Raw genomic sequence first — 17,241 nt, forward strand, 5'->3', positions numbered from 1 at the left:
AAGAACAACGAGCTGTGATACAATGGGCTAAAAGTCCAGAAGTACTGGGGGCCACCAGCCTCCATACCCCATTCATTCATTTGGCAAATACTTACTGAGACCCTACTGTGTGCTGGACACTATTCTAAGCATTGGGGATGGAACAGTGGACAAGCCAGACAAGATTCTTGCCCTCATAAAACTCACATGCCAATGGAGGAGATAAACAGTAAACACAATGTCAAATAAATATGCAAGATCATGGACAGCAGGAGGTGCTATGGAGACCACTAAACAGGAGGGTGGAAGGGATGCTGCTGTGCATGGGCTGGTCAGGCAAGACCTCTCCGAGGAGGCAGCATCTGAGTTGATACGTTAATGATACAAAGGAATCACAGGGAGAAAATCTGAGAGTGAAGTGCACCAGGCAGAGGGAGCAGCAAGTGCAAAGTCATAAGGCTGAAACAAGCCCAGCGGGAGGCACAGGAAGAAGACAGCTTTGGCTGGTTGGGAGTGATGGCGGAAGGATGGTGAAGACAGAGGTGGGCCTAGGGACAGGGGACTGAGGCACTTGCTTCAGGTGCAAAATTGAAGCAGGCGCCCCAAAACTCAGTAATCAAGATAATATCTAATGCAATTTTTAAAAATCAAAGTTAATGCCAAAACCCCCATGAGGAACAAAATATCATATTTTTAAATAAAGACAAGATGACTAGCAGTGTCATGCTGAGCCGTATAGGAACCAGATGCAAAGGAAAAATGAGTAATACCGATCCTGCCCTTATTTAAAAATTTGACCTGTTGTCTATCATGGATTTTTGTTGTTGTTCATCATGGGTGTCATCACTATAGAAAACATGTCACCTGGTGTCACGATCATGGTTTCCAGAACCAGACTTCCTGAGTTCCATTTCTGGCACTACCCCTGCATGCTTAGCTGTATGCCTCGGGGCCAGTTTCTCGACCTCTCTGTACCAGTGTCTCCATCGGAAAAGGGGGCTGATAATAGTGCCAGCTCAGGGTTATTGAGAGGATTAAATGACAAGCCAAGGTCTAAGAACAGTGCCTAGCCCACCGGAAGCGCTCAGGTGATGTTGGCAGTCAGTCATAGCCCTGGACAGCAGTACAGGCTTGGTTCCTGCCAGAGGATTCTAAGCAAGGAGTCTTGGCCAGCAAATCAGGGTGGGTCAGAAAGTATGTGGAGGTAGATTGGAAACAGGGAGACCAGAGCCCCTAGGATGGCCAGAGTGGAGGCTGTTGCAAAACTCCAGATGGAAGATGGGAACAGACTCTGGAGATAGTTAGGAGACAGACTCTGCGGAACGTGGTGGTTGTTAAACTGTGAAGGGAGGCGGGTGCTGGGGCAGGAGACAGACGGGGCCAGGATAGCTTCCAGTGCCCGCAGCGGACAGGCCTGGGCTCTGCATCACCACGGAATACCCGGGCCGGATCTGACCCGCGCCCCCATCCCGATCTTGTCTGTGTTCCAGAGGGAGCTGAAGGAGCAGCTTCAGGCCCTTCAGGACAGTGAGCGGGAGCACACGGAGGCGCTGCAGCTGCTCAAGAGACAGCTGGCGGAGACCAAGGTGAGCCAGGCCTGGACGTGGGGGCGGGGCTTCGTGGGGGCAGGGCCCGTTGGGAAGCTGAGGGGCGTGGCTTTGGGCCTGCTGTGGGGGCGGGGCTTCGAGGGTCCAAACTCCAGGTGTTAGGCCGGGGCATGGGGGTGGGGCGGAGGCTGGGGCTTCCCTGAAGGTAAATGGGGCGGGGACCCACTCCAAGATGACTGAGGGCAAGTGGGATCCTTTCTCCCTTCCTGCTTTGGGTGAAAGTTGAGGTGGGACCAGAGACTCTTTGGAAAACCCTGGCGTCCTGCGGGGCTGGAAGAATGTACCTAGTCTCTTTTTTTTTTTTCTCCCGCTAAACACACCCATTGCCCAAGGAACCAATCCTGAGAATGTTCCTTCGAAGCCCTCCTGATGATTTGTGGCTCAGCCCTGGTATCAGCTCCCCTCTTCAACTCTGACTAGAGATATAGACTCTGAAAAGTAGCGTCAAACCCTGCAGGCTCTGGCCACAGTGGTTTGAAAAGAAAAGGCTTTTTTCTTGACCTGAGAGGAAGCCCCTGGGCTCTGATCCAGCCACTACCGTGCTGTGTGACTTTGGGTAAACTGCATACTTATCTGGGCCCCTAGTCTTCCCATCCGTGCTGTAGGGACTCTGCCAGGCTCCTTCCAGCTGTGATCTTCTGGATCCTAGCACACTTCCAAGGGGCTCCCTCCAAGTCCCCCACAGATACCCCTAACTGGGCAAGGCTTGCTCTGATTTCTGCTGTCCTTCTGGAACCAAGCACTGGGGACCCAGGCCTGACTGCTAAGCTCTTGGGTGATTTCAGCGTGGCTCCACTCCATTTGCAGGGGTGCCACTGCCAGCAGCAGCTGAAGCAGAGCCTTTGGAATGCTCTGGGCCTCCAGAGGTCCCCCTGAGGCCTGGAGAGGCCATTGGAGATCCAGACCTGTGCCCCACCTTGGCCACCAACCCACTGTGGGGTCTTAGGGAGGTCATGACGAACATCTCTTCAGAGAACACTCTGGAGTGCCTCCAGGCAGGACCCTCAGTGGGCATCAGCTGGGAAGCAGTCACAGGACTCTGGCCTCTTTGCTTCTCACAGCCTCATTTTCCCCACCTGCCTGGTGATCCCACACCTCTCAGGTGAAGAGAAGCAAATGGAAGCCTCTGTCTGGATGAGAGGGGAATATTATGGTCTGTTTCTTCTCCCCAGCATTCTGTTCTCTCCACTCCCCACCCGCATTGTTTTTCTCCGCTGACCTTTTCCTCCCCTGCCTTCCTGTCCATCTGTCTACCTCTGGGGTGTCCTCTGGGGCCACCTTCCCCTCCAGTTCCCCCAGCCCTGCTTCCTGTCTGGACTGGGATGTTTATACAAGAAATGCCTATGGATGCTTTGGGGGTCATATTTCACCTGGTGCCTGACTCGGCTTTCCTGTGGCGCCTGCCCCTCCAGTGGCCCGGCCTGAGGGCCTGTCTGAGCTCCCTCCCCCAGCCCAGTGTTTTCCTTGGTCGGCCCTGACCGAGTGACGCATTCTTGGCAGCGTGTCGTTCTGAAATGGCCCCAGCTCTTCCAGGCCCCAGTGTGTTCCCAGGGATGTGGTGGGTCAGGGTGGGAGCTGCTCTCCCAGTTGTGACTGAAGGGATTGGGAGTGGGGCGGGGCTGGCTCTGCCCTAGAAAAAACTAGAGTAATTGGGACACACCGGTTTAGCTGAACCTTTCTCTGTGCTGGGAACTGTGTTCCCCATTCATTGTCTCGCCGAACCACACAGAATGTCCCCTCCATGACTGCAGGATTCCCCAGAACCTACACGGTGTCTAGCACACAGTAAATAGTTGTGGAACAAATGAGTGGGGGGAAAAGATACACCTTTTGAGGTAGGAATAGTTGTTGTCTCCATTTTATAGCCAAGGAAACTGAGGCCCAGAGAGGTTGAGGGACAGGCCTAAGGCCCCACAGCTAATAAGGAGCTAATTGAGACCTTACTGTCCAGTTCTGTCTGAGCCTAGTGCATATTCCAGCCTCATGCTGGAATGTCCTCAGCGAGATCTCTGGCTTTGTGGGCTGCAAGCCGGGTAGGCCTGGAGAACCCATCAGGGACATATTTCGGGCTCCTGGGGTGGCTGATATTCCACTTCTGAGCTGCCCTCTCCCAGCCTCTTTCTCTCCTCTTGTCCTGGGGACACTGGACCCCTACCTGAGAGAGAAGATGGAGTCTGCACCCACCTCTACAGAGCAATCTTGGGCAAGACCCCTCCCTCCTTTACCTCTCAAGCAGGTCCTGACCATCAGCCTTGTGCCAGGCTCTGGGATGCAGGGCTAAGGAAGATGTCATTCCTACTGGGAGGGGTTCATCCACTAACTGGGAAGCCACATAAAATGTGGGGCAGTATATTCAGAATATTTACAAAATGCTCTGGGAACATTTAGCTATTTAACTGCCTGGAAAAGTTAAGGAAGGTATCACAGAGAAGGTGGCTTTTGATCTGAGTCTTGCAGGATGAGTAGGAGTTTGTCAGTTGAATAAAGCATTTGCTGGGGGAGGGGTCCACTCTAGGCAGGTGGAATTATGATGCAGCAGCACTAGAGAGGTAAGCAGGGATCAGATTAAGGACTTTGAATTCCAGGCTAAGAAATTTAGCACTGTACTAGTCATCAAGGAGCCAAGAAGTTTTCCTAAAGACGAGGTAGGCTGTGACCCAGTTTGCACGTTAGAAGGATCACTCTGGCAGCAAGTTTGTTGACAAAGATGTGGAGTTGACACATGGAACCAGTGAGTTGGTGGGACCCAGGGGCATGCGTGGAGGAGGCAGGTGGAGAGATGAATGTGGCGCTCAAGAGACGTGTAAGACCTTCAAAATGGACTTGGAAGCCATCCTCGAAGCAGTGGGAGTCGTGGAGTGTGAACAAAGGAGCCAGCCTGGACGAGTCCTCAGGAACAGGGGTGGCAGGGAGGGAGCAGCCACAGAGGTGGGAGGCAAACCAGAAGTTTCTATTAGTAGAGGGTGGCCCTTGGGCCAAACGCTGCTGCAGATTGGCCGAAGAGCAGCCGGAAGGGGTGGCCATGAGATCTGGGGCTCTTTGGAGAGCAGTGGCGGACGGTGCGGGGAGGGCAGGCCCCAGCTTCCCCACCGTGACCTGCCGCTGCTGGAGCCTTGGCCCTCCCTGGGTGAGGGGGCTCCCGGAGGCCACAAGCAGCCTGGCCCTTTATCCCCAGCCTCTCGGCCACCCCCTTTGTCTGCCCTGCATACTGGGTGGGCATGCGCAGGGAGGCTGGCCCACTGCCAGCAGCTCTTCCTGCCGCAGGCAGCCCGCAGCCAGCCACGACGACTGGGAGGGAACAGGCCCTAATTGAGCCTTTGTGGAGCCTCCCACAGAGCCCTGGGCACTGAACACAGCAGGGTCTCTGACTCCGTGAACTCCCAGCCAGGATCCCACAAAGTCAAATTGCAGAGGCAGGCCCCACACGCTGCTGCTGCAGCCGAGCTGCACTTGTGTACCCAGTGTCATCCTGCCTCGTGCTGTCCCCTCGGCCCACTGCCCGCACCACCCAACTGACATCCTGCCCGTCGTTCAGGCCCCAGCTCAGAAGTCATCTCTCCACGAAGACTTCTAGGATGTGCCTGTTCCAGTGTTTTAATAACCAGGCTCTGGGTCTGCACCTCAAACAATACCATGCACTTTGTGAATGTTCCCTCACTTACCATAGATAGCCCTGCAATGTCGTTGTATACCCTTTTCCCAGATAAGAAAACTAAGGTTCAGAGATATCAGGCAACTAAGGTTGCCACAGCTGGAGACCCAGAGCCATTGGGCACCAAAGCTGTGCCCTTTACCACTCAACCCTTCCTGGGCCTGGCAGTGCCCTTGGGGGCAGAGAGAAACACGAAAGTCCATGCTTGTCTCCTGTGACGATGGCTTTAACCCCCCAGCTCTTGTTCCCAGAGGGTCTCGGGGTGGCGGGACAGGGCGAGTGACCACCAAGCTTTGCCCAGCACATTGCCATTTATAAAGCTCTTTAACATCTGTGATCTTGTCATCTTTGCTTGGGCCCCATGAGTGATTTTTTTAAAAATAAAAATTTAAGAGAATTGCCTGGCAGTCCGGTGGTTAGGACTCTGTGCTTTCACTGCCGTGGGCCCAAGTTCGATCCCTGGTTGGGGAACTAAGATCCCACAAGCCATGTGGTGCAGCCACATAAATAAATAAATAAAATTTTCACCGTCTTCCAGACTGAACTCAGCATCCTCTCCCTGCCCCCCACGTCTCCTGCCAGCTTCCCCATCCCTCCCACGCCAAGCCAGAAATCTGGACATCATCCTTACACCTGTCTCTCCTGTACCCCTACAGCCAGCCAGTTGGTCACCAGGGTCAAAGAGGCTCTCCTACAAATGTCTTTCAAGCCGTGTCCATCTGCTGCTCCCCTAGTTCAAGCCTCATTGTCTCACCTGGACCATTTCATTAGTTTCCTAACGGAGAACAATCATCTGCTGTCCCTGCTATGCCAGTTCTCTCCTGCCACCATGCTTTTGCATGTGCCATCCCCTCACCAACATGCCTTTCCCGCCCTTTCCTCTGTGCGTGCCAAGACGCTCGGTTTCCTCCTCTCACCCAGGGATCACCCCATCCACTCTCCTTGACTGACCCCTGATGACTGTCTCCACAGTCTTCCACCAAAAGCCTGCGGACCACCATTGGGGAGGTCTTTGAGCGGCTGCACCGGCTGCTGCGGGAACGGCAGAAGGCCATGCTGGAGGAGCTAGAGGCAGACACGGCCCGCACACTGACTGACATTGAGCAGAAAGTCCAGCGCTACAGCCAGCAGCTGCGCAAGGTGCAGGAGGGGGCCCAGATCCTGCAGGAGCGGCTGGCTGAAACTGACCGGCACACCTTCCTGGCTGGGGTGGCCTCGCTGTCTGAGCGGTAAGTACCCGCCTGCTGTGGGTCTTCTCCAGGGGGTATCCCCTCCCTGGCCCTTGTGGGATGCTGGGATTGGAGGCAGATGGGGTGGTTAGCAGAGAATTCATTCATTCAAATCTCCATCAAATACGCAGGACATCTGCTATGTGCCAGAGCCTAGGGCAAAAGCTTTATGTGTTCATATTATTTTATATATAATACTTATAATCATATAGGATATTGTTTTCTGTGCTTTATATTATATTACAAATATGTGTTTTACATTATCTATTATTTATAATAACATTGATACTATATATAATAAATAATAATATGTAAATTATTATAATCCTAATAGCCCCTTGGGGGTAGTTACCACTGCCATCTCCATTTCACACATGTAGAAACTGAGACACAAAGAAGCTACAGCAATTGGCCAAGACCCTTCGTCTGGTATGTGGGGGAGCCAGGATTCAAGCCCAGGTCTCTCTAGTTCCATAGCTGCCTTTAATAATAATAACACTTAATTATTGGTTCATTAATGACCAATACTGACAGCTAACATCATGTATTCAGTGTTGACCTTGAGCCAAGTACCGTGCTAAGCATTTTACATACATTATGCCATGTAATCCTCACAAGCCTAGGAAGCAGGTGTTATCATAGTACCCATTTTAAAGATGAGGAAACTGAGGGCAATAGCTAGAGAATTAGGAAGTGGCACAAGCAGGCACTTGAGTCGGCGCTTGGGTCCAGCAGACTTCCCACACATGACCTCGCCCTATGCCAGCTTCCCTGAGGTGCTGGGACAGGAATCCAGCCCCCAATGTGGCCTGCTCTCTTGCTCTCCTTCCAGGCTCAAAGGGAAAATCCATGAGACCAATCTGACCTACGAAGACTTCCCAACCTCCAAGTACACAGGCCCCCTGCAGTACACCATCTGGAAGTCCCTGTTCCAGGACATCCACCCAGGTAAGACCCTTCTTGCCACTCTCCAGTAGGGCTCAGGAAGAGGCAAGGATTATCATGGGTTGGAGCTAGATGGGGCCCGGCCCAGCCCACCCCTTGCTCTACACATGACATGGGGGCAGGGCAGAGGGATGAGAAGAGTGCCTTGCTGAGCACCTACTGTGTTCCAGGGCCTGTGCTGGGCACCAGCACAAGAGGAGGTAGGTTCTACTAGTGTACCCATTCTCTAGATGAAGAGACTGAGGCCCTGGGTGGTTCACTCATTCACTCTATGGGTACAGGATATATCAAGCACCTACCTCACACCAGGCACTATTCTAGGTACTGGAGATATAGCAGTGAGCAAAACAGGCAAAAATCCCTACCCTCGTGCATCTTACTTACATCCTAGGGTGTGAGAGAGAAAGAAAACAAAATTAAATAAGTAAAATACATAGTTTTTTAGAAAATGATAAAAGATAAGGAAAGGGGCTAAGGGATGTTGAGGTAGGATTGAACGTTTAGTAGGGGATCCAGTTAGAAGACCTCCCTGAGAAGGAAGCAGTAGAGTAAAGACCTGAGGGAGGAAAGAGAAGAATGAGCCATGTAGGTATCTGAGGAAAGAGTGTTCCTGGCAGTGGGAATAGGAAGTGCAAAGGCCCTGAGGCAGGAGCAAGCCTGGCATGTTCAAGGGACGGTAAGGAGACTCGCGTGGCTGGAGTGGAATGAGTGAGAGGGAGGGTGGAGGTGAGGAGGTCAGGTCAGTAGCAGTAGCCAGACCATGAGAGCCTAGAGGCCCATATGAAAACTTTAAATTTTATGCTGAGTGAGATGGGAGCCATTGGAAGGTTTGGGGCAGTGAAGTGACATAAGCCGGCTTAAGTTTTTAAAGTATCCCTCTGGGTGCTGGCTTGAGAATAGACTGCAGGGGGTAAAGGGTAGAGGTTAGGAGACCACTGCAACAATGCAAGTGAGAGATGATGGTGGCCTGGAGCAGGGTGGTGGCAGTGGAGGTGGTGAGAAGTGATCGGATTTAGGATCTATTTTGAACAGAGAGCCAACAGGATTTGCTAACGGATTGGATCTCGGGTGTGAGGAAAAAAATGACAAGGAAGACTACAACGATTTTGGCTGAGGTGACTGGGAAGATGAAGTTGTAATCCTGTGAGGTTCGCGATGCCAGTTAGAAGTCTCAGTGCAGACATGGAGAAGGTAGTGGGAATGACACGTCTGCAGTACGGGAGGAGGGTCAGGGCTGGCATTGTCTACCTGTGGACGGTATTGAATGAGCCGGGATGAGGTCACCTGGGAAGTGGGGGTAGAGAGAAAAGAGAGAGGGCCACTCTAACACATGGAGCCCTGGGCCACTCCTAGAAGTCAAGGACAGGAGGGGGACCCAGCCAAGGAGACCGAGAAGGAACAGCCAGAGAATAGGAGGAAGACCTGCGTCTGTCCTGGAAGCCAAGTGGAGAAAGTGTTTCGAGGAGGAGAGAGTGGATAATGGTGGCAAAGCTGTGACCCCAAGTGTGGGAGGATCAGAACTGACTGTTCTCCGGGTCTTGGTGACCTTGACAAGAGCTGCTTTGGTGGAGCAATAGAGGCAAAAGCCTGACTGGAGACCGTCCAAGAGAAAATGAGAGAGGAAGTGGAGACAGTGCTTTCAATGAGTTTTATTTAAGGGAAGGAGAGAGAATGTGACCGTGGCTATTTGTTTAAGGTAGAAGAAATGGCAGCATATATGGGAGGGGTGGGGGGCATGGAAAAGATCCAGTAGCAGAAGGCAGAATTGAGGGTGAAGGAGGGAGAGGTGCCGGGGTGACCGCCACGAGTGGGACCTGCCTCTGCCTTTGCTGGGAGCAGGGAGAAGGTAGAATGAATGGGCCCCGAAGCAGAGCGGGCAGTGGTGGGGGCTCCTGGGAATTCTCTTCACCTCTCCCAGTAAGGCAGGAAGCAAGGTCATCCGCTGAGATGAGGATGGGCTAGAGGAGGTCATGGGAAATCTTCCGAGAGAGGAGAAAGTCTGAAATGGGTTTCTAGTAGAGTTAGTAGACCCTGGGACTGGGAGGTCAACACCTTCCCGAAATCACACAACCCACAAGGGCATCAGAGTGGAACCTATTGGCAGCAGGGAACCTTCTGTGTTCCTGAGTCAGGCGCAATGTCCTTTAGAGGTGAGACAATATAGATATAGAGGAGATTTCTCCCTAAGAGGTAGACACTGTTATTATCATTTTTTTGATGAGGAAACTGAGGCACAGAGCTGTTAGGAACTTGTCGTGGTCACAACCTGTAAATGGTATAGCCAGGATTTAAACCCAGACACGTCGGATGCCAGAGCCTGTGCCCTTACCTACTAAACTAACCAGGCATTCTCTGGCCTCATACTACCAACCCAGGAAGACTGCTGGGGAGACTGAGGCTCAGAGAGGCTCACTGATTTCCCAAGGTCACACAGCAATCAGTGCTCTTTCCACCTATCTGGATTCATTCTTTTGATCTACAAACACTGAAAGTCCTTCGAGGCACTTTCAGAATCAGGGGTGACAGATGGGACAACAGACCCTGATAGTCCGGTGGGACCAGGACCATGATGAGGGACTTACATGGGGTCATGGGAGCCCAGAGGGACAACAGGAGGCTCTGGATGGGGCGAGGGAGGAGCCAGGGGAACACTGAGTAGATGATATTTGAACTGAGCGCTGAAAACTGAGGGCTTTCCCACTCAGGAAAGGATGGGGCCTGGAGGTGCCTCGGACAATCCCCGGCATTGGGAACTGTGTAGGCAAAGGCGGTGGGGAGGGCAGGGGCATGAATGATCCCAGGATGTTCACGATTGGCCTTCAGGTACAGATGGAGAAGGACTGAGGACAATCACTGAGGGTGTGAATGCTGAACAGGGATGGGGCTCCCCTCCCGGTGACTGAAGACCTCATTGGATGGATGCATCATGACCAATTGCACAAAAGTGAAGGGACATCTCCTAGAGCCCTTAAATCTGGATCTGTGCCCTCATTGACAAAGGGGGCAGTAGTTGGGCGAAGGGCCCACTTTCCAGCCGACTGGGTGGGGCTCTTGGCTCTCCTCCTGGGGTTGTGGGTCTCTGTGTGCTCCCAGCCTTGGAGAGACCTGCACACTGGGACCCAGCAGGGTGAGGGCCACACATGGGTGAAGCAGCATAACTGAAGGAGGCAAGAAGCCCCTCCAAGGGTCCTGTCCCCTCCCCTGACCCAGGGAGGCCCCTCAGGCAGATGGTCTCAGGAGCTCTATTTATCTCAGCTGCCACAGCTCAGAGGCAACCCAGGCACCTCAGCCTGACAGTCAAGGCCCTATGAGATCTGGGCCCAGCCATTCTCTCATTCTCCCCTCTGTATCACAGTCAGCCACACTGAACCATCTTCAGGTTTTACATGAGCCATATTCCCTCTCCTCCACACTTTTGCACATGCTCTTCCCTTTGCCAAGAACACTCGACACAAACCTTAATCTTTGATGACTAACTGCTACTCTCCTTCACATCTTAGTTTATAAACACCTCCTCTGGGAAGCCTTCCTGGATTTCTCCAGGTAGCCCTGGGCTTTCCTGGTCTCACTGTTTTGTTAATGTCTGCATGGCTGTCTCTCTTACTAGACCGTGAGCTCTGAGGGGTCAGGGGCTGAGTCTGATTCATCACTATGCATCCCCAGCAGCCAGCACAGTAAATGTTTGTGGATGAATGAATAAAGAAATGAATGAGTCCTGCTCTCAGTTCTGTTACTATTGGGTTGGCCAAAAAGTTCGTTCAGGTTTGTCCTTTACATATGGAAAAATCTGAATGAACTTTTTGGCCAACCCAATAGAATAGGGCCTGGCATTAAGTATGTGCTCAGTAATTATTTGTTGAATGAAGGAACTTGCTGCACATCCTTGGACAAGTCACTTCCTCCCTCTGAACCTCAGTTTCCTCCTCTGTATTATAAGGGTGCTAGTGTTCCCTCCTTGACTCCCTCACAAGTGGACAAATGGATGTGGGAATTTGCTGATTGCCCCAGGGCAGGGTTTCTCAGCCTCAGCACTATTGACATTTGGGGCTGGATAATTCCTTGTCTTGGGGGCTGTCCCGTGCATGGTAGGACGTTTAACAGCATCGCTGGTCTCCACCCAACTAGATGCCGCACACACCCCCTCCAGCTGTGACAACCAAATTCGTCTCCAGACATTGCCCAATGTCCCCTATGGGGCAAATCAGCCCCAGTTAAGAACAGCTGCCCCAGGGAAAGCTGCCTGTAGGAGGGGGGCTGAGGGAGCAGTAGGGTATGCCCTGAACATCCTGCCAAGGACAGTGGCCCCTGGGGGTTCAGAGAACAGTGACCTGGTTAGCTGGGCCCCTTCCTTTGTCTGTAGGACCTGTGAAGTCACTCTGGTTCCTCTACCAAAACCAAGGTTCTTTTTGTCCAGTTGGGAGGGGCAGGTGCCCCCAGGGACCTAGCCCTGGATTCTAGCAGCTTCCTGCCTGCCCCTCTTCCAGTTCAGCCTTCCTGTTGGGTCACCTGAGAACTCCATAGAGCACCTGTCACTCCCGTGATCTGGAACCTCCACTCTCCACCACTACCCACACCCCTGCCCCACCTCTCAGCTGACACTGGAAACTCTCCTCCAACTGCCTGGCCTGATTGCCCCAGCTCCCAGGCACAAACTTCCTCCCCACCCAGGCCAGGTGGCCATTGTCCAGAGGACACCAGACACTACTTCCTTTGCTCCGGCCACCTCCCTCTCCTGGGCTGCTCTCTCCTCCTCCTGCTTATCTGAATCCAATCATTTTGGGTTCCAGCATGTTCACTGCCTAGCTGTGTGACGCAGGGCAGACGTCTGCCTTCTCTGAGCCTGTTTCCTCATCTGTAAAACAGGGATGTGGAAGGTGTGATTTGTCTCCCAGGGTAGGTAGGAGAATTAAATAAGATTATTTATTTGTGATAATAATCCTGGAACTTAGTAAATGCTTGATACCTGTTTCTTATGATTATCATGAATCATCAGATGGTTCCTCAGTCTTGCTGAACAGGCTTTCTAGGGCCACATAAAGGAAAGGACATGGTGTGAAAGATATTAGCTCAAGTTCCAGCTCTGCTTCCACCCAAAGTAGCAACTTGAGCAAGCCACTTAACTCAGAGAAATCTCCCTGGAGCCTCAGTTTCCTCTTCTGAAAAATGGGTATAGTAATTTGTGCTCCTGGAGCTGCTGTACTGGTCCCATGAGCTAGAAGGTGTGAAAATGTTTTTCGAATGCCCGTACTGTGCAGCTGAGGGCCTGAGAAGGCAGGAGGACTGAGGGGCCAGACTTCTTAAAGGCCTGGCCAGAGGAAAGAGCTGATTGTCCTCGAGAACAAAGAGGCACAAGCCACTCGCTGCCAGGTGATGGTGCTGGACTTTGGGGTTCCTCTGCCGCTTGGGCCACTGCGGTATGTGGCTGATGGTGGCCAGGAGACAGTTCCTGGGCCCCCCGCAGTCCACGCTCCTTGCCTTTTGACCTGGAGGTCTCAGAGAGGCTTAAATGGATGGAGAACACACCTGGAGACCAGATGGACTGCCTCAGTGCCTGCTTTCTGTTTTTATAAAAGTGTCCCAGGACCTAGAAAAGAGCTCTGACCTGTAAAATTGTGAACCCCAGGGGACGGGATTTGTTTTGCGTCTGTCTGACGAGTCTGTCACCTCTCCTGAGAATAAAGGATGGGTGGAGGGATTGCCAGTCCCCGCACAGGGACTGACTTCTCAGAGGGGGAAAAGGTATTGCCATGTCCCCAGCTGGGTACCTCTCTGGCTAAAGGCTGTTAACGCCTGTCAGCCCTAGCCCCTGGGAGGACTTGAGAGAGGCCCGAAGACAGGACCTGTTTATGAGGAGGTGGACCTCAGCCCACCCTTTGGGGTGTAAAAGCCTCCTAAGGATCAGGCCACACCCTTTGCCTCAGAAGAATGCCAGGCCCTGCCCCTAGCCTCACCCTATGGGCTGTTGGGCCCTGCCCCCTGTGGATCAGGTCCCGCCCCCCCAGCCCTGCCTCTATTGCCAGAACTGACCAATGAACGGCAGACCCCGCCCCTAAGCACACCCAATGAGTGGCAGGTCCTATCTCCGGTAAGTCCCTTGTGCTTCAAGCCTGTGGGTCCACGCCAAGGAGTTAGCCCTCAGTGCAGTGAGGATTTCCTCCGTCCTACAGGCCCAATCTCAGAACCACTGAAAGCCCACTTGCCTGCCTCCTAGGGTGTCCTCCCCACTCATCAGTGGCACTGAAAGGGCCCACGTTGCCCTAGTTAGGCTTAAGAGTATGGGGCTGAGCCCTCCTGCCTGCGTGCTAGTCTCCCCACTGGTCCTTCTAACCTCGGTTTCTACCTGTCGCTGGTCTCCTCAAATCATCCTGGGCACCTGAGACATAAGGCCCAGTTTCCCGTGAGGCACTCAACCACAGCTGCCCACACCTTGGCAATGTGCCCGCTCTGTCCCTCTTGCCCCTCTGCCATAGACACCTGAGTATGACCCACATTCCACAGCCAGTAGGAGTGGCCCCATGTGTGTCTGATTAGATGATTCTTCTCTCCCGAGCTCCCCCTCACACATACTTCCTACATCCCTTCCACCTCCTACCTCTGGATCCCACTGTGGGAACATCCACATTCCACATGGCAGGAGCCTTCTGGTCCGACAGGCTGCGCTGTGACCAGATGACAGGGCGAAACGTTCATACGCTGACTCAGTGTATGAACTCCTTCTCATGGCTCCCCTCTTCTATGTCCCTGGATAGAAAATTGTGTTTGCATTGACCCCTCTAGTCACAGGGCTAATTGTTTCCATACAGCCCTCTGACTTCTAAGAACAGGAAAGAAGAGTGTAAAACTCAAGACTAAATGTATTCCTGACAGAGCTCATGGAATGAGCTTGCTGCAAGTCAATGGCCAGTTTTGTCAGTGGACTGTGAACAGGAGCACAGTTCAGGGACGGGCTGTCACCCCCTGTTAGAGATGATTGCCATCATTGAGGCATTTTACTTCTCTGTGTATATGCAGCCAGCAGAGGTGGCTCCAGTAGGAGGTGATGATGCCCCTGCCACGTATAGTCATGCCTCCGCTCCGCCAGATAAGGAAAGCACCAGACAGCCAGCTGGAGGAGTCCTTTCTTTGCTCCAAGGAACTAGTGACAGGATTCCTTCTCCTTTTCTCCCCTCTGCCTTACTCTGCCCTGGAAATGCTCATCCAGGCTAATGAGAGCCAATTCTAGGTTCCTCCTTCCGGCTGAGCATCAGCTCCCTCAGGGAGGCAAGAGTAAACAGAGTCCTTGACAAGAGTTCATGAGACTTTGAGAGCCAGACCTGCTAAGCCAGTGTGGCTGGCCCAGAACCGGGTGCCCCAGCCTGTGCTGCCTGCCCAAAGACCAACACAAGCGGGGTCAGTTTAATTTGGTGAGCCTTTCTGGAAACATTCCGCATGCCAGGCTGTGTGCTGGGCAATGGGCCCACCAGGGAGGGCCTGGTAGGAGAGTACACAGTCCTTGCCCTCCTGGTGTACATGGGGGTAAGAAATGGGCACAGAAGACTACCCCACGTATCAGGAGAGGGGCACAAACAAAGTTAAGGAATTTCAGAGTAAGGAGTGAGCATACCTGCTGGGCAACCAGGAAGGCTTCCCTGAGGATGGGCCCTGGAACTGAGCCTCATGGGGTGTGATTACAACAAGCAGAGATGAGGCGGTGGAGGGAACAGTCTGGGCGAAGGCTTTGGGCCTGAGTGGGGTGGCGGGTGTTGAGTTAGAGGTAGGCAGGAAGAGAGGGCTGGGGCTGGATTGCCCATGGTCTTGATTAGACCTGGCTCTGCCAGTGTTTGCCTGGTGACCTGAGACTGGTCACATCTCCTCTCTGGGTCTCAGTTTCCCCATCTGTCAAATGGGAGAGTTGGCCTAGAATCAGGGGTTTTCAACTTTTTCAGACCCATCATCTACTTTTCATAACAAATAATTTGTAATGTCTCAAAGATAGTATGACCTTTTCACAATTTCAAGTATATATACACATATACATATATACATATATGTGTGTATATACTCTATGATATAAAGGAAAAATAGAAGGAAATTATGTATAATAAAGCATTGTATATGTCAATATGTAGATGCTCACTCACAACCACCCTAGAAAACATAGTGAACGAGCCAGGTGCTCACACCATAGCTAAAATATCATTCTGCCTCAAATGCAGTCTTAACTAGGTAGGTTTTATTGGTCAACAGTGTTCTTAGAGATGTATTTTCCAAAAAAGTGAACAATTCTCAGTGGCGTTCCAGACAAAACAAATTCAGTCTTCCCCCAGTTTATATGGTAATTGCATTTCAAAACATTCAGTGTATATTAAAACTGTACAAAAATTATTTCATGTTTATATGTAAAATGGAGTTAAGCTGTAGCTTCAGGTCATTGTGAAGATTTTTCATCCACACGAATATCTGGTGGAGCATCTGAAACTCATCGGTGGGGGCATGGGACCGCCCTGTGCATTTCATACAGGGCATTTAGCATCCCTGGATCCCACCCCAACAAATTTCCAAAGCACCCCATAGGGTGATTATCCAACCCCCGAATAATCTTTAAGCTCCCTCCCAGCTCTGAAATTACCCAATTCTGGACCGCATTCAGATTTATTCAACAAATTTTGTGGAGTGCCCACTGTGTGCCTTGCCCCAGGACACCATCAGTGAGCAAGCAGCCATAGCTCCTGTCCCCTGCAGCCAGGTTAAAATCTGAAAGGACCTTAGCTGTCGCCCTTCCATGTTACAGAGGAGGAAGCTGAGGCCCGGGGAGGGCAGGCTTGTATTCAGATTCAGCATCACACAGCCTCCTGGGGGCCAACCAGAACCTGTCCTCAGGGAGGAACCATAGAGTGGGTCCACCGCCTTCTCTCCACTCATCTTCTCTTCCTCCTCCATCCCTGGCAGTGCCAGCCGCCCTGACCCTGGACCCGGGCACCGCCCACCAGCGCCTCATCCTGTCCGACGACTGCACCATCGTGGCCTACGGCAACCTGCACCCACAGCCGCTGCAGGACTCACCAAAGCGCTTCGATGTGGAGGTGTCGGTGCTGGGCTCTGAGGCCTTCAGTGGTGGCGTCCACTACTGGGAGGTGGTGGTGGCGGAGAAGACCCAGTGGGTGATCGGGCTGGCGCACGAAGCCGCGAGCCGTAAGGGAAGCATCCAGATCCAGCCTAGCCGCGGCTTCTACTGCATCGTCATGCACGACGGCAACCAGTACAGCGCCTGCACCGAGCCCTGGACGCGGCTCAATGTCCGCGACAAGCTCGACAAGGTGGGCGTCTTCCTGGACTACGACCAAGGCCTGCTCATCTTCTATAACGCCGATGACATGTCCTGGCTGTACACCTTCCGCGAGAAGTTCCCCGGCAAGCTCTGCTCCTACTTCAGCCCCGGGCAGAGCCACGCCAATGGCAAGAACGTGCAGCCACTGCGGATCAACACGGTCCGCATCTAGTGCCGCGGAGGGAGACCGCAGGCCTGAGCATGGCCACCAGCGAGAGCCTTGCCCCGGAGAGCGGAGGCCGGGACTCCAGCCCAGCCGGGCCAACCTGATATCTCTGGCCTGTTGTTTACCCTCGTTTCCCTGTAAAATGGAGGTTGTGCTCCACGATTCCGAAGCTCTTCCAGCACTGATGTTCTGTAGCTCTGACCTTACTGGGGATGCAGCTTTGGTCCAAGGGTGTGACGTGGCTTCTCCTCAGGGCAGCCCCTGCCCAACCCTCATGCCCCTCCTCTCAGGGGCAGGGGACTGCGTCCCTATGTCTCCCTCCTGCCCACATGCCCTAAGCTCAGGATGTGTCAGTG

The 17,241-nt window shown here is 52.8% G+C and overlaps 1 protein-coding gene across 2 annotated transcripts in view; it reads left to right on the forward strand.

Moving 5' to 3' along the window:
- Positions 1 to 16,891, forward strand: part of TRIM62 (tripartite motif containing 62) — a gene marked incomplete at both ends in the record, with an annotated part of 29,743 nt that extends 12,852 nt beyond the window's left edge. The window contains 4 exons of one of the 2 annotated variants that reach the window (XM_082679474.1): positions 1,470 to 1,565; positions 6,211 to 6,467; positions 7,300 to 7,415; positions 16,341 to 16,891. In XM_082679474.1, coding sequence (XP_082535600.1) covers positions 1,470 to 1,565; positions 6,211 to 6,467; positions 7,300 to 7,415; positions 16,341 to 16,891 — 1,020 coding nt within the window. The remainder of the gene's footprint in view (positions 1 to 1,469; positions 1,566 to 6,210; positions 6,468 to 7,299; positions 7,416 to 16,340) is intronic. The other variant, XM_082679475.1, reaches the window with a different exon arrangement.
- Between the last annotated feature and the right edge of the window lie 350 nt (positions 16,892 to 17,241).

The sequence above is a fragment of the Grampus griseus genome (assembly GCF_964374135.1).
Source record: "Grampus griseus genome assembly, chromosome: 1".
Classification (NCBI taxonomy): Eukaryota; Metazoa; Chordata; class Mammalia; order Artiodactyla; family Delphinidae; genus Grampus; species Grampus griseus.